General features: G+C 44.4%; 1 protein-coding gene across 2 annotated transcripts in view; it reads right to left on the reverse strand.

Annotated features, from left to right (window-relative positions):
* Nucleotides 1-298: 298 nt before the first annotated feature.
* The window catches only part of LOC124605280 (DNA ligase 3), a 640,740-nt gene continuing 622,707 nt past the window's right edge, over nt 299-18,331 (reverse strand). The window contains exon 23 of one of the 2 annotated variants that reach the window (XM_047136859.1): nt 299-873. In XM_047136859.1, the coding sequence (XP_046992815.1) occupies nt 859-873 (15 nt within the window). In that variant the 3' untranslated portion in view covers nt 299-858. The remainder of the gene's footprint in view (nt 874-18,331) is intronic. The other variant, XM_047136858.1, reaches the window with a different exon arrangement.

Below are 18,331 nucleotides of genomic sequence, written 5' to 3' on the forward strand. Positions count from 1 at the left end.
CGGTGGCGACAGAGGATGAGTTCACTAATTTTACAAGTATGCTATCTTCTTTTTCTGTGCTTGGATCAAGATTAAAGGCGTATCTTTCAGATCCGTTATTCAGGATTGATAGGCTCACTATTTAAGAGGCTCAAAGTATTTAATGTTCTTTCCAACATTCTGACGTTTTTAGACTGGGATGTGTATGAAGGTTATGAACAAAAAAAAACTCAAAATGTGATAACATTAATTTTTTTTATTTTTCTTGTTGCTGACAGTTCACAAATACCATGAATTGATTATTTCACTATTCCCGACAAAAAAAAACGCAAAACGTGATAACACTAATTTTTATTTTTATTTTTCTTGTTGCTGACAGTTCACAAATACCATGAATTGAGTATTTCACTATTTCCGACAAACAAGCAAGAAACTCCCGAACAGTTAACAACAATTTCGTACACTGTTGATAAAATATTTGCATATGTTCACAAGACTAATATATACTTCTGCACTCCAAGGTACGATACAGGACAAAATCACGAAATACATGAGTTCAGCATCATACTGTCTTGTAGTTAAATATTTAATGTACTACATTTTACAAGGACTCTTCCTAACTAAGCCTTCCCCATTAGCCAGATTCCCAAAACGGTCGTGCATAATGTATTGTACGATAAGCAACTGCAAGTTTCCACACCAAGTTTTACCCTGATAATTGTAGGAGTCGCATAATGCTGGTTTTCGCACTCTTACACTCAGGTACGAAAATGCAAAATATTTCCTCTTTATTCCGGAAATTTGCCGCCGGATGTACATGGCAGAGATCTCGTTCTGATATACAGATGCGATGTCGCTATCCACTGTTGAGATTCCAGACTATACGCGTTGTAACTGAAACAGAATAAAACAGCAAATTCAATCAAATAGAATTTATCTCATCATATATACATCTATTCATATCAGGACAACAAAATTAAAAAAATTATGCACGAACTTGTTTATCTTTTATATTGTAGATTAGTAATTGACAGAATTTTGGCGTTATGATACGATTTTCCATGAGCAACATGGTATAAACTGTTTTTTCGGTGATACCTTAGAATCATCGAGGGTTTTTCATTTTCTTATTTATTTAACCTGATCTGATTAGGACCATCGGGCCCTCGCACAACAGACCAGGGTTTCAAACATACGGTACTTTTTTTACATCATAGTTTCCTAAGAAATAACAATTTTAATGTGACAAATGGTACTAAAATGATTCGAGTATCTGAAGTGCCAACGTGAGTAAATCATTCTGACTATGACCTAGCAAACTTAATACTGGTAGTACTTGTACAACGGCAACGGCTGCCACTAACAGTCGTAACAATAGTGATAATAATAACAATAAAAATCATAATAATAATGACAATAACAGTGACATAAATAACAATTATTATTTTTGCTTTAGTAGTTACGTCATTAACTGTCTTCTGAACCTGGAGATGCTGTTCAGTTCTCTAAAGTAATGGGGGAAGTTAATCCAGAGTTGGCTTCTTACTACTGAGGAGGACTTCCATGAAGTGGCGGAACGATAAATTGGGACAGAAAAGATTTTGCTCCAATTGGAACGGGTGTCTCTGCCTTGTTGTCCAGATGACAACGTTAAGGTCGAGAAGAGTTATGAGGGACAGTGTTGGTTGATAAGACAGTAGAGAAGACAGAGGTAATGAAAATCTCTGCATTTGTCCCCAAAGAGTCGAACATCACAGGTATCACGAACACATGTGTTTATAACCAGTTCCATGTGAACTTTCCTGGGAAAGATCTTGTAGGATAACATCGCTGTAATCAATAATTGGAAGTACAGGTTTCTGTACAAGTTTTTCTCAGGTCAATAGGGAATAGCTCTTTACAGTTTTGTAAGGCATAAAGAGACGCTGATGTGTACTTGCACATTGTAGTTAAGTGCTCAGTCCAATTTATATTTCCACCTGTTATTACTCCTACACTCTTTTCTGGATGGTAGAAATTGATATTTGTCCCATTTAGCTTTAGAGATGGTAGGGATTCCCCTATATTCTGTGCCCATTTTGATAGTGCATACAGGTCGATATTGAGATTCTCGACAGCTGTCATCTAGTTTATTTGTTTTTCACTTAGATACAACTGGTAGTCATCGGTGTACATGTTGTATTTGCAGCAGGACAAAACTGATGACACATATTTTACATACAATGAAAAGAGTATAAGACCTAATACTGAACCCTCGGTGACACCTGATGTTACCCGCCCCCAATGACTTTTTTTATTTTATTTTATTTATTTATTTATTTATTGTTCCGTGGGACCAAATTAAGGAGAAGTCTCCATGGTCATGGAACGAGTCAATACATGAAATTATAACACGATATTAGAAACAGATAAAGTGAAATATAAAAAAACATATTCAGGTGACAAGTCGTAACTTTAAATAAAGAAAATCAACAAAGTAACACTGGAATTTACTTAATTTTTTAGCTCTTCCAGGAGCTCCTCGACACAATAGAAGGAGTGAGCCATGAGGAAACTCTTCAGTTTAGACTTAAGAGTTTGGGATACTGCTAAGATTTTTGAGTTCTTGTGGTAGCTTATTGAAAATGGATGAAGCAGAATACTGCACTCCTTTCTGCGCAAGAGTCAAGGAAGTGCATTCCACATGCAAATTTGATTTCTGCCTAGTATTAACTGAGTGAAAGCTGCTAACTCTTGGGAATAGGCTAATACTGCTAACAACAAACGACATTAAAGAAAATATATACTGTGAGGGCAATGTCAGAATTCCCAGACTATTGAATAGGGGTCAACAAGAGGTTCTCAAACTTACACCACATATAGCTCGAACAGCCCGTTTTTGAGCCAAAAATACCCTTTTTGAATCAGAAGAATTACCCCAAAAAATAATACCATACGACATAAGCGTATGAAAATATGCGAAGTAGACTACTTTTCGTGTTGAAGTGTCACTTATTTCAGATACTGTTCTAATGGTAAATAAAGCAGCATTTAGTTTCTGAACAAGATCCTGGACATGGGCTTTCCACAACAGCTTACTGTCTATCCGAACGCCTAGGAACTTGAACTGTTCCGTCTCGCTTATAATATGCCCATTATGTCTGATCAAAATATCGGTTCTTGTTGAATTGTGAGTTAGAAACTGTAAAAACTGAGTCTTACTGTGATTTAGCACCAAATTATTTTCCACAAGCCACGAACTTATTTTATGAACTACATTATTTGATACTGTTTCAATATTACACACAAGATCCTTCACCACCAAGCTGGTGTCATCAGCAAACAGAAATATTTTTGAATCACCTGTAATACTAGAAGGCATATCATTTATATAAATAAGAAACAGCAGTGGCCCCAGCACCGATCCTTGGGGAACGCCCCACTTAACAGTGCCCCATTGGGACTGAACATCACTACCACTCTCAATATTGCGGAGAATTACTTCTGCTTTCTGTTCTTAAAGTAAGAGGCGAACCAATTGTAAACTACTCCCCTTACTCCATAATGATCCAACTTCTGCAGTAATATTTTGTGGTCAACACAGTCAAAAGCCTTCGTTAAATCAAAGAAAACACCTAGCGTTCGCAACCTTTTATTTAATCCGTCCAAAACCTCACAGAGAAAAGAGAATCATTTTCAGTTGTTAAACCATTTCTAAAACCAAACTGAACATTTGACATCAAATTACGTGAATTTAAATGCTCCAGTAACCTTGTATATACAACCTTCTCTATAATTTTAGCAAACACCGATGGCATAGAAATAGGTCTAACATTATCAATGACTCCCTTTTTATAAAGTGGCTTCACTACCGAGTACCTTAATCGCTCAGGAAACCGACCACTCCTAAAGGAAAAGTTACAGATATGGCTAAGTACTGGGCTAACATACATAGAACAATACTTCAGTATTCTGCTAGATACCCCGTCATATCCATGAGAGTTCTTGGTCTTTAGTGATTTAATTATTAACTCAATCTCCCTCTTGTCAGTATCATAGAGGAGCATTTCAGGTAACAGTCTCGGAACCCTTTTTTTCTAAGAGCGCTATATGATTCCCTGTTGGGGCTAGATTTCTATTTAGTTCACCTGCTATATTCAGAAAGTGATTATTAAATACTTTACATATATGCGACTTATCAGTTACACGGACATTCCCCTACGCACTGATTCTATATCCTCGACCTGTCTCTGCAGACCAGCCACTTCCTTTACGACTGACCATATGGTTTTAATTTTATCCTGAGACTTAGCTATTCTATCTGCATGCCACATACTTTTTGCCTTCCTAATAACACTTAAGCACCTTACAATACTGTTTGTAATGGGCTGCTGCATTTAGATTTTGACTGTTTCTAACGTTTTGATATAATTGCCACTTTGTTCTACAAGATATTCTTATACCTCTAGTCAGCCACCCAGACTGCCTGTTTGTGCTAGTACCCTGTTTTGAACGTTCTAACAGAAAGCAACTTTCAAAGAGCACGAGAAAAGTCTTGAGAAAATCATTATATTTATCGTCTACTGCATCAGCGCCATAAACATCTCGCCACTCTTGTTCCTTGATAAGGTTTACAAAGGTCTCTACAGCAACTGGATCAGCTTTCATAAACAGCTGATGACTATATTTAACACGTGTTGCAGCACAAAAATCTTTTAGAGTTAAATTTTTTGCATCATGATCTGAAAGGCCATTCACCTTTTTGCTAACAGAATGCCCTTCTAGTAATGAGGAATGAACAAAAATGTTGTCTATGGTTGTTCTACTGTTCCCTTGCACTCTCGTTGGAAAGAATACGGTTTGCATAAGAGTATATGAATTAAAGAGGTCTACCAGCATCCTTTTCCTTGAACAATCACTTATACAATTAATATTGAAGTCACCACACTTTTTGTATTTCCTATAAAGTGAACCAAGAACCTCCTTTAGCAAAAATGCTGTGAAATCAGAGTCTGGGGATCTATAAATAACAACAGTTAGAAGTTTAGCTCCGTTAAATTTAACCACACCTGCACAACATTCAAACACCTTTTCAGTGCAGTACTTTGAAACGTCAATTGACTCAAATGGGATGCCGTTTTTCACATACATGGCTACTCCCCCACGCCGCAAAGAGCTCCTCGAAAAGCTGCCAGGCAACCTGTATCCTGGTAAAGGAAGCCTCTGAATTATCTCCTTATTTAAGAAGTGTTCAGATATAACAATAATTTCAGAATTACTTTTGAATGCATTATGGGAACAGCAGTGATCAATGTCTTGTAATTAATTACTATTAAAAACAGTCTTGATCACGATTTATTTTACAAGGTGACCGGTTTCGACCACTACTGTGGTCATCTTCAGACCATTGAGTAGGAACCCCTTTCTGTTGGAGAATCACAAACCATAGACAATATTTTTGTTCATTCCTCATTACTAGAAGAATCACTGATTCTCCAACAGAAAGGGGTTCCTACTCAATGGTCTGAAGATGACCACAGTAGTGGTCGAAACCGGTCACCTTGTAAAATAAATCGTGATCAAGACTGTTTTTAATAGTAATTAATAATTTCAGAGTCAACATCTATAAGCAGTTCACTATCTTTATCCCTAATACCTTGTATATTTTGATGAAAAATACTAATTCCCTCATTACTCGGATACCTAAGCTTTGTCGAAAGTGGTTCCTCTGTTAGACTTCCCTTAAGCAGGAATACCTATCAGCTGACTTCAATCTAAAAATGGTGCAGCTCTAACACCCACTACTGCAGGAATTTTCCCATGAGTGATCCCACGAACCCCACCTATGCTGTCACCTATAAGCTTTGCCAACCTCCCCTTCCCATATTCCCATACCTGTTGAGGTGCAGGCCATGTCTAGTGAAACCCGTCCTGCTGATAGACTCCAGCGACACCACTGAAATGTTTTTTTGTTTTTGTTTGTTTGTGGTTTTAGGGCGCAAAACTTCTATGGTCATTAGCGCCCAGCCCGTGACTTCGGAAACAGGAAAAAACCGAAATTTAAAATCAGCAGCAATGGGAACACAGTCATAAAATTTGAGAAACTAAAAGCAGAAGGAATGCTTAAAAATCCACTACAGAAAGGGGTCGGCTGTCCCCAAAAAAAGCTTCAAATGACTGACGTCATTTCACTGTCACTAATAAACTGGAGAACGCGGTCGGCTGAGCGCGTGTCATCTGCTAAAATCGACGATAGATCAGGCGATAGCTGTAGACGGGAGCGTAGCGGATTAAAATAGAGGCATTCAATTAAAAGGTGTCTGACCGTCCACAGCTGAGAGCAGTGGGGACAGAGTGGGGGAGGATCGCCGCTTAAAAGATGTCGATGGCTAAAAAGACAGTGCCCTATCCGGAGCCTAGCTAAAATTACCTCCTCCCGACGACGCGTTCGGCAGGAAGAGGTCCAAGCGCAAGGAAGGGCTTTCACTTCCCGCAATTTATTATGGGGAAGTGTTGACCAATGCGCATGCCATAAATGAGCAACTTGGCGACATAAACCGCTCCGTAGATCGGTGAAGGGAAGCGACTGAATAGCTGGCCGAGGAAGAGAGACTGCAGGCTTGGCCGCTATATCGGCCGCCTCATTCCCACAGATACCAGCGTGTCCCGGGAGCCAGAGGAACGCCACCGAGACGCCCCCCAGGTGGAGCAAGCGCAGACAATCCTGAATCCGGTGGACCAGAGGGTGCACAGGGTAAAGAGCTTGGAGACTTAGGAGAGAGCTGAGAGAATCTGAGCAGATTACGTACTGTATCCGCTGATGGCGGCGGATGTAGTGGACAGCCTGGAGAACACTGGTCGGGAAGCCGAAAGTGATTTGGGGTGTCGCCAACAATATAGGCACTCCCTACACCTAACGATGTTTTCGAGCCGTCAGTGTAAATAAATGTGGCGTCCGTCATTTGTGCACATAGAGCAGCAAATGCCCGACGCTAAACAAGTGTAGGGGTACCATCCTTGGGAAATTGACATAGGTCAAGGAGCAAGTAGATCCGGGGACGGAGCCAAGGCGGTGCTGTACCCCAAGTTGTCAAGAAGGTTTTAGGAAAGCGGAAGGAAAGAGAATGGAGCAGTTGACGGAAGCGGACTCCCGGGGGTAGTAGGGAGGAGGAGCGGCCTGCATACCCTACATCAAAGGAGGCGTCGAAAAAAAGGTCATGGGCTGGATGAGCAAGCATGGAAGACAGATGGCTAGCATAACGACTCAGAAGGACTGCCCGCCGATTGGACAGCGGAGGTTCAGCAGTCTCAGCACAAGGGCTTTCCACAGGGCTGGTGTAAAAAGCTCCAGACACTAAACGTAATCCACGGTGGTGGATAGAGTCGAGACGCCGAAGAATAGACGGCCGAGCAGAGGAGTAGACTATGCTTCCACAATCAAATTTCGAGCGCACTAAGGCGCGATAGAGGCGGAGAAGGACCACTCGGTCCGCTCCCCAGGAGGTACCATTCAGGACACGGAGGGTGTTAAGGGAACGCAGACAGAGAGCCGAAAGATAGGAAACGTGGGAGGACCAGCACAGTTTTCTGTCAAACATAAGACCCAAGAATTTAGCGACGTCGGAAAACGGAAGATTGACAGGACCTAGATGTAAGGAGGGCGGAAGAAACTCCTTACGTCGCCAAAAATTAACACAAACGGTCTTACTGGGTGAGAAACGGAAGCAGGTTTCGATGCTCCACGAGTGGAGGCGATCGAGACATCCTTGAAGACGTCTTTCAAGAAGGCTGGGCCGTTGAGAGCTGTAGTAGATCGCAAAATCGTCCACGAAGAGGGATCCCGAGACATCAGGAAGGAGACAATCCATAATTGGATTTATGGCGATGGCAAACAGTACAACACTCAGCACGGAGCCCTGGGGTACCCCGTTTTCTTGGGAGAAAGTACGGGAGAGAGTAGTGTTCACCCACACCCTAAATGTGCGCTCTGCCATAAATTCGCGAAGAAAAAGGGGCAGCCGGCCTCGAAAGCCCCAAGAGAACAGTGTGCGGAGGATGCCTGTCCTCCAACAGGTATCGTATGCTCTCTCCAGATCAAAAAATATTGCTACCGTTTGGCGTTTCCGGAGAAAATTGTTCATGATATAAGCGGAGAGAGCAACAAGATGGTCAACTGCAGAACGATGCTTTCGGGATCCGCATTGGGCTGGTGTTAAAAGACTGCGGGATTCCAGCCACCAAGCTAAACGGTAATTCACCATACGCTCCAAAACCTTACAGACACTACTCGTGAGAGAAATGGGGCGATAGCTAGAGGGGAGATGTTTGTCCTTTCCAGGTTTCGGAACGGGAACGACAATAGCTTCCCGCCATCGTCTGGGAAAGGTACTGTCGGTCCAAATTCGATTATAAAGGCGAAGGAGGTAACGCAGACTATGGGTTGATAAATGCAGCAACATTTGGACATGGATACCATCCGGTCCTGGGGCGGAGGAGCGAGAAGAAGAGAGGGCATGTTGGAGTTCCCGCATGGAGAAAACAGTATTGTAGCTTTCGTGATTTTGAGAGGAGAAAGCAAGATGTCGCACTTCCGCTGCACGTTTCTTCGGGAGAAACGCTGGTGGGTAATTTGAAGAGCTCGAAATCTCAGCAAAGTGCTGACCCAATGAGTTAGAAATTGCGACGGGGTCCACTAAGGTATCATGCGAGACAGTGAGCCCAGAGACCGGGGAGAAACTAAGCGCGCCTGAGAACCGTCGAAGCCGACTCCAAACTTCCGAGGAGGGAGTGAAGGTGTTAAATGAGCTAATAAAGAATTTCCAGCTTGCCTTCTTGCTATCGCGGATGACGCGACGGCATCGCGCACGGAGCTGCTTATATCGGATACAGTTGGCCAAAGTTGGATGGTGACGGAAAATGCGAAGAGCACGTCGCCGCTCACGTATTGCGTCACGGCATGCCTCGTTCCACCAAGGAACTGGGGGGCGCCGGGGCAATTCGGAGGTGCGTGGTATTGAACGTTCCGCAGCTGTAAGAATAACGTCGGTAATATGTGTGACCTCATCGTCGACGCTGGGAAAGCGACGGTCATCGAATGTCGCTAGAGACGAAAAAAGTGTCCAATCGGCTTGGGCAAACTTCCAGCGTCGCGAGCGCATATATGGCAGTTGAGGCTGCAGTCTAAGAACACATGGAAAGTGGTCACTCGAGTGTGTATCATCAAGGGCGAACCATTCGAAGCGCCGAGCTAGCGGAACAATACCGACCGCAAGGTCCAAATGAGATAAATTTGTCGTGGAGGCAGACAAAAATGTGGGGACCCCAGTGTTGAGGCAAACTAGATCCGCTTGGTGGAAGACGTCTAGCAATAGTGAGCCACGTGGACAAGGATGTGGAGATCCCCAAAGCGGGTGGTGGGCCCAACCAGCAAATAGGGGGGTGGAAGCTGACCAAGAAGACGAAGGAGATCAGCTCGTGCCACTGGTGTGTACGATGGAATGTATACCGTACAAAGAGAGAACGTGTATCCAGAAATGGAAAGACGGACGGCGACAGCTTGGAAGGAACTGTTTAAGGGGATTGGGTGTTAATGGAGAGTATCATGGAGAAGAATCATGAGTCCTGCATGGGCTGGAGTGCCTTCAACGGACTGAAAATGAGGGAGAAAAAAGCGGTCATGGGGACACAACTTTGTTTCCTGAAGACAGAAGATGACCGGCGAGTAGGATCGTAAGAGGATCGACAATTCATCCCGATTGGCTCGAATGCCGCGGATATTCCAGTGGATAATGAACATAGGGTGAACAGAAAAAGGAGGAACGTGACCAAGGGTGCTGTCAACTCAACGACTGCTCAGAGCTTGCGACCGACAGCATGGAATGGCATTCAGTCGAAGGCAGAAGATCCTGATCCATAGGTTGATCAGGAGCAGCTCCTGCCACCAGCGATCGGCCGGTTGACCGGCCACCAGCAGTGCGCCTCGGCGACACAGAAGACGGCCGAGGGCGATTTCCGCCAGGTGCTGCTGTAGATGGGACACGCCTTGGCGGAGAAGGAGAGGAACTGTGTTTCTTCGTAGCCTTCTTGGAAGTATGATGTTTAGATGAAGGAGGAACCGATGGTTGTGAAGTTGCGGTACGTAAAAACTCTTCACGAGTATGCTCTTTTTTCGAAGACTTGGCGTCTGACTTTTGGGCTCGACATTTAGCAGAACCCGACGAAGGGTGAGCCATAGAGTGGGCAGGCGAGAGTGGTGAGGTTGAACGGGCGATCTTTGCGCTGGCCGATCTGACGACCGTGGTACTAAAGGTGAGGTCGCAAGTCTGCGTGGCCGCCTCCTATGTTGGCCGAGGAGAAGCAAGGACAGTGCTGTATTTTCCTGTCTGAGGCACGGTGGGCTGTCGACTGGCGAATAATTTTCGAGCAGCAAAGGTCGACACCTTTTCCTTCACTCTTATTTCCCGGATGAGCTTTTCGTCCTTAAAAACGGGGCAATCTCGAGAGGAAGCAGCGTGGTCACCCATACAGTAGATGCAGCGAGGGGATGGAGGTGGACAAGCACCCTCATGGGCATCCTTGCCACACGTAACACATTTGGCCGGATTGGAACAGGACTGGCTGGTGTGATTGAACCGCTGACATCGATAGCAACGCGTAGGGTTTGGGACGTAAGGGCGAACGGAAATTATCTCATAGCCTGCTTTGATTTTCGATGGGAGTTGAACTTTGTCAAATGTCAAGAAGACAGTGCGGGTTGGAATGATGTTCGTGTCAACCCTTTTCATAACCCGATGAACAGCCGTGACGCCCTGGTCAGACAGGTAGTGCTGAATTTCTTCGTCAGACAATCCATCGAGGGAGCGTGTATAAACGACTCCACGCGAGGAATTTAAGGTACGGTGCGGTTCCACCCGGTCAGGGAAGGTGTGGAGCAGAGAAGTACGCAGCAATTTTTTTGCCTGGAGGGCACTGTGTGTTTCTAACAACAGGGTGCCATTCCGTAATCTGGAACAAGACTTTACAGGACCTGCAATTGCGTCGACACCTTTCTGAATAATGAAAGGGTTGACCGTGGAGAAGTCGTGACCTTCGTCAGACCAAGAAACAACAAGGAACTGTGGCAACGATGGAAGAACCGTCTGTGGCTGAGACTCAGTGAACTTACGTTTGTGAGCAGACATAGTGGAAGGTGAGGAAACCATTGCGGAAGAATCCCCATGATTACCGGCGTCTCCGATGGCGCGCTCCTCCCTTGTGGGTGCCCTCACCGAGGGCACACCCGCCTTAGGTGATTGTTCACACCTCAGGTCACACCTCCCGACAAACGGATGGAGGGACCAATCGGCACTTTCGGAAGGTATCAGCTCGGGTAATCACCCCTCCCTGGGCCTGGCCGTTACCAGGGGGTACGTACGTGTCCTACCTGTCTACCCGGGGCGGGGAATTACGTGTTACCCCGTCACCGGCTACGCATGGAAGTGCGTGAGTCGGCCTTCAGACACGCACAGGGAGGAAAAAAGAGAAAGGGCAAGGAAAGAAGAGGGGGTCTCAAACGCCGCAGCGGAGAAAAGGGCAAGGAGAAGAGGGAAGGAAAAGAGAAGGATAGAGGAAGGACGAGGACTTGCAAGTGTAGAAAGCAAGGAATTTGGAACAGTTTCGAGCGTACGTCTCCGGACGTAGGCACAAACCATACTCCCAGAGGGGGAGAAAGGGAAGGAAAGAGCCAGAGGTGAGGGGGGGGGGGCGAAGATGGGGGACGGGGAAGGATGCGGAAAGGGAAGGGAAGGTATGCAGCCCGGAAAGGAAGGAGGGCCACATTAGCTCGGGGTCCCGTGCTCGCTACCCACGTGTCCACAAAAGAGTTGTGGACCCCCTGGGGGGACCACTGAAATGTGACCCATGCTTTCTGTCATCAGCGCACCCCCAAGTCTGATGTTATTACGCCTGACGGCTGTATTAAGGTGGGGCCGATCGTGACGCTGAAACAGTTCCACGAAATGCACATTCGTGTTGCCAGTCTGAGTGGCTATCTTTTCCAGGTCACCGTCTATGTTGTACTCCCCATCCCCATCAATACTTTTACCAGCCCCACCCACAATCACTACCTGATCCTCTATAGTAAAATCCCTACATAACCCCCCTATGTTAACAGTCACCTGAGCCAATCCTGCATTAGGCTTCACAATACTGGTGACCTGGTACTCACTCCCCAGCACTTCCTGCAACTGCTGGCCTACACCTCTGCCATGAGAACTACCTAACAGCAGAACCACCTCCTTCCTCTTCGACTTTGCAACTGTTCTAGCCACCGTAACTACTGAGGTCTGCTGCATACTTCCTACATCTACAGCTACTAGAGATTCCTCTCCACTAGACTCTGACAGTTGGTCATATCTATTACAAACACCAATAGTAAAACTATCTGAAAATCTTCTTCTCCTAGCAGATCTCTTGCCAACAGCCAGCTCCCATTCCCCAACCCCCTTCTCCCTCCTCATCCTATCTAGCTCCTCCTGTGCGTTTTTCAACTGCACCTGAAGGGCACAGATCTTACGCTCCTGCTCCTCTATCAACTTACTCTTGCTACATAAACTGCAGTTCCAGGAGAGGATCTCCACTGGCTTCCCCACTGCATTCCCCCCAGTGAAAATACTTCGAACAAGTCTCACACAGCAATCCACTACTCACGAACCTACGGCAAAGCCCACACTTCTCACTCATGGTAAAATTTTACTTTTTATAAGTTCCGCTACTACAATAAGATGATGTTAAAAACCTGACTACAATAATCACAAACTTACTCTGCAATGGAAGTAACTACTATTATTAACAGTATTAATAAACAACAAATGTGAATACAACAAAAGACTAATGCAGAAAGAGAATCAAACGTCTAATGACACAGTAACGAAGCTGAAAACAGTTCCCAAAAGGTTCTTCTGAAATTATTTCACCAGAAAACACCAAGAACACCGGTTGAAGATTACTAAAGTTCCTAAATAAATCACTATACACAAACAATTAATTAGTACTTAGCTTTCGATGCGCCGCTACAGCTGCAACTGGTCAGCGCGGAATGTAAACACAGGTAAGAGGTTACGTTGCTCGATACGAAACACACACAAATACCAGGTCACAACACAAGAAAGGCAGAGGTGAATGAAGAAACCACTAATACGTCACTTATATAGTAAATGTTATCACAAAAACCGTTAAAATATGTATCTGAAATCTAAAAATATATAAAAACTTAGAGAGCGATCTCACACGCAGTCACTCGCTAATGACGTCACACCAAAGAAGGTGTCATACATGTCGCATTGCTGGCTAGACGTCAGGTATGAGCGAAACCATTGCACTGCACTCTGCGAGAAATTTAGGTTTCAAAGCTCTTGGTTTTGAACGCAAAATGACACTTACGCTGAACACCAGCAACAGCAAAACGAGGATAATGGTGTGTAGTCGAATTAAATCAGGTGATGCTGAGGGAATTACATTAAGAAATGAGACACTAAAAGTAGTAGATGAGTTTTGCTATTTTGGAAGCAAAACAACTGTCGACTGTCGAAGTACGGAGGATATAAAATATAGACTGGCAATGGCAAGAAAATCATTTCTGAAGAAAAGAAACTTGTTAACATCGAGTACAGATTTAAGTGTCAGGAAGCCCTTTCTGGAAGGATTTGTTTGGAGTGTAGCCATGTGTGGAATTGAAGAGAGACGACAAACAATTTAAACAAAAAAGCGAATAGAAGCTTTTGAAATGTGATGCAACAGAAGAATGCTGAAGCCTAGATAGGAAGATCATGTAACTAATGAGGAGGTACAGAATAGAATTGGGGAGAAGAGAAATGGTACAGCCTGACTAAAAGAAGGGATCAGTTGGTAGGACACATTCTGAGGCATCAGGGATAACCAATTTAGTACTGGAGGGAAGCATGGGGGTAAAAATCGTAGAGGGAGACCAAGAGATGAATACAGTAAGCAGATTCAGAAGGATGGAGGTTGCAGCAGTTACTCGGAGATGAGGCTTGCACAGGATAGAGTAGCATGGAGAGCTGCATCAAAGCAGTCTTTGGACTGAAGACCACAACAAGAACAACACGCAGCTATATTGGGTGAGTTTTCAATGTGAATGGCAATGTCGCCTGCAAGAAGAATAGATAATTTGCAGACGACAATTTCTCTTAGTTTTCTTTTTGTTTGGGTAACGGTTTAGTCAATTAACGTCAATATTTTCTGTTCTTAGAAACTAGCTTCGGACACCACCTGTGACAAAGTGCAGCCGCATACAGGTGTCGGAACAAATACCCGCGTGGAAGACTTCCTGTTTCGTGATCACAATAAGAGGTCTGCAAAAAGGCATTTTGCACGCTCGTACTCACTAGAGCGCACTGCGCTAGGGGATGGTGTACCCAGCTACTCCAGATTGATTTTTTTTTCGCAGTTGTTGGAGAACTTTTCCGGAAATGGAAAGCCTGGGGAAAATTTGGGAAAGAAATTTCGATTACGGGGAATCGGGAAGTATTTTATCAGACTAGTCTTACCACTAATGTCATCTCTGACGTTTTAGTTCAAACACACATATTTAATTTCTAGATATTCAGCCGATATCACTCCCTCTCTTCAAATCAAACGATACAGCATTCCTTTTGTGGGAGATGTTAGACTCTCCGCGATAGTAACGCTCCGTGACATCATTATGATGTGTACATGCTATGTTTCGACCGTTTGGGATGTCTATTGACTTTGTGGTCGTATAGAGTTCTGAGAAGACGCCATGTGGTATTTCGTCGTTTTAGTTGAGGCCTGCCTTTGAAAGGTTTTATATTACAGCGTATGTCCTATGAGTATATGCTGTTTCAAACACTGAGGTTCTCTCGAAAACACTTCGGATTTGGTACAGTTTCTTGAAATTATATGTTAGGTAATGAGAGATGGGCCATTATGAGCAGTCACGAGGTGTAAGTAAAATACACAATTTCGTGAGTTCACGGCAGCGTAGTGGAGCCAACCGCCTTACCGCAGTGGTAAACCGGTTCCCGTCAGGTCACCGAAGTTAGGCGCTGACGGGTTAGCTATCACTTGGGTGGATCACCGTTAGGATCTGCCGAGCGCTGTTGGCGACTAGAATGAACCCAGACCTTCGGAGGCCAATTGAGGAGCTACTTGATTGAGAAGTAGTGCCTCTGGTCATGAAAACTGACAGCAGCCGGGAGAGCAGGATATTGACCACATGCCCCTCCATATCCGCATCTAGTGATACGTATCGGCTGAGGATGACTCGGGGGCCGGTCGTTACCGTTGGGCCTTCCGAGGCATGTTCGGAAGAGCAGTAGTGTAGTGAATGGAGGTGTTGAGTTGTGAAGTGAGATATAGGTGGTGAGCCAGTGAAACATCTACATCTACATCCATACTCCGAAAACCACCTGACGGTGTGTGGCGGAGGGTACTTTGAGTACCTCTAACGGTTCCCCCTTCTAATCCAGTCTCGTATTGTTCGTGGAAAGAAAGATTGTCAGTATGCCTCCGCGTGGGCTATAATCTCTCTGATTTTATCCTCATGGTCTCTTTGCGAGATATACGTAGGAGGAAGCAATATACTGCTTGACTCGTCGGTGAAGGTATGTTCTCGAAACTTCAACAAAAGCCCAAAAGCCCGTACTGAGCTACTGAGCGTCTCTCCTGCAGAGTCTTCCACTGGAGTTTATCATCTCCGTAACGCTTTCGCGATTACTAAATGATCTTGTAACGAAGAGCGCTGCTCTCCGTTGGATCTTCTCTATCTCTTCTGTCAACCCTATCTGGTACGGATCCTACACTGGTGAGCAATTTTCAAGCAGTGGGCGAACAAGTGTACTGTAACCTACTTCCTTTGTTTTTGGATTGCATTTCCTTAGGATTCTTCCAATGAATCTCAGTCCGGCATTTGCTTTACCGACGATCAACTTTATATGAACATCACTCCTAATGCGTACTCCCAGATAATTTATGGAATTAACTGCTTCCAGTTGCTGACCTGCTATATTATAGCTAAATGATAAGGGATCTTTCCTTCTATGTATTCGCAGCACATTACACTTGTCTACATTGAGATTCGATTGCCATTCCCTGCACGATGCGTCAATTCGCTGCAGATCCTCTTGTATTTCAGTACAATTTTCCATTGTTACAACCTCTCGATATACCAAAGCATCATCCGCAAAAGGCCTCAGTGAACTTCCAATGTTATCAACAAGGTCATTTATGTGTATTGTGAATAGCAACAGTCCTACGACACTCCCCTGCGGCACACCTGAAATCACTCTTACTTCGGAAGACTTCTCTCCATTGAGAATGAGATGCTGTGTTATGTTATCTAGGAACTCTTCAATCCAATCACACAAATGGTCTGATAGTCCATAGCTCCTACTTTGTTCATTAAACGACTGTGGAGAACTGTATCGAACGCCTTGCGGAAGTCAAAAAACACGGCTTGTCTATGGCCCTCTGAGTCTCGTGGACGAATATAACAATGAAGAAAGCAAATGGGGCGCCCGTCCAGCATGGTTTTTTTTTTATTTTTTATTTATGATGAGGCTATTGTTTCTAATTACAAATTGAAACTTTTTGTTTATGTAAATTTTGTGATAAGTACGACAATTTTACAGCTCTGAACACACAATTCCATCTTCAAGACGCCAACACCAACTAATAATAGTTTAAAAGAATAGGTAGGTTAAGGTATTTGGGGAAAGTTGCTGAAATAGTATCATTTTGAGGAACTTTTTTGTGTGCTACGTGGAATTTCAAAAACTCAGTCATTAAACGCTTGGGTGCACGAGTGTGAATGCTCGGTGGGTCAGGCTGTGGTCGACCGAGGCGCCGCGCCATGAGAGACCAGGGACCGCCCGGCCTGGCGCGCTACTTCAGTGACACCGTGTGTGTCTGTCTGCGGACTGGCGTCGCTTCCGTCATACTCGCTCCAGCTGATGGAACTACACTCACTTCAGTTTATCCTGTAGAGGCATATTGCTCCATTATAGCGCCTAATGGCGACATCAATTTACACTGTAGGGGTATATTGCTCCATGGTTGCGCCTAATGGTGACATATTTAAGATCTACAAGAGAAAATAGCTCGTTTTATACAAAAAAGAAAATTTGAAAATAGTGTAACTCTCAAATTTTGTAATGGTGTTAGGTCTCGGAATAAAAAATTACATTTTTTTATAACATGTTCTTCATTGATTCAAATTTACATATATCAGTTTTACCACATAATAAATTAGAAATCTAACAGGACAAAGTTGTCTTCAAATTATTCTGTGTTAGCGTTGTAATTACTGTGAATTGTCCAAATTTCAGCTGCTGGCTCTGAGCACTATGGGACTCAACTGCTGAGGTCATAAGTCCCCTAGAACTTAGAACTACTTAAACCTAACTAACCTAAGGACATCACACAACACACAGCCATCACGAGGCAGAGAAAATCCCTGACCCCGCCGGGAATCGAACCCGGGAACCCGGGCGTGGGAAGCGAGAACGCTACCGCACGACCACGAGATGCGGGCAAATTTCAGCTGCTCTTTCGAAACAAGTCCATTTCGCATGTCCTAGATAAGGTTCCATGCTGACTGGAATTTCTTTCGCTAGTCACATATGAGGCTGGAACACACAACATCGTAGGTTAGATAGACTGAGAAAGAGACTACTGCTTCCTTTCCACCTCACAAGCGGATCGTCGTCGGACTAGATTGAGTATGATGGGGCCCCACAGTCTAGTCACTCCGAAACCAGATACTTCATTTTTTTGGATTGTGAGTGCGGCTCCTCTCGGCAACCTTGTAGATAAACACCGGGTGGTCGTAATTAAACGGCAGCTACTCACAGAGGTCCAGTGTGGGTCGTAACTATCGCAACACGGCGAAACTTGAAAGTTATTCTAATACGTTAAAGCGGAATCGATTTACGCTGAAAAAATTTGTTCCAATTTTGGCCACCAGGTGGAAATCTGCTGCTGTGAATGCAGAAAGGCCGGCCGGAGTGGCCGAGCGGTTCTAGGCGCTACAGTCTGGAACCGTGCCTCGGGCATGGATGTGTGTGATGTCCTTAGGTTGGTTAGGTTTAAGTAGTTCTAAGTTCGAGGGGACTGATGACCACAGCAGTTAAGTCCCATAGTGCTCAGAGCCGTTTGAACCATTTTTGAATGCAGAAAGACGCATAGAAATGTTTCCGTATGTGTTGAAAAAGGAAGGGTACGTGGCCAGAAAAGGGCAAACAATGAGGACGACATGATATTGATTTTATTATAAACCGCCGCTTACACAATTTGTTCAATTTGGGCACCGGACACGTCGACGCGATGCTGCATCCACTAAACAATGCTATAAACA

Source organism: Schistocerca americana, chromosome 3, assembly GCF_021461395.2.
Source record: "Schistocerca americana isolate TAMUIC-IGC-003095 chromosome 3, iqSchAmer2.1, whole genome shotgun sequence".
Lineage (NCBI taxonomy): Eukaryota > Metazoa > Arthropoda > Insecta > Orthoptera > Acrididae > Schistocerca > Schistocerca americana.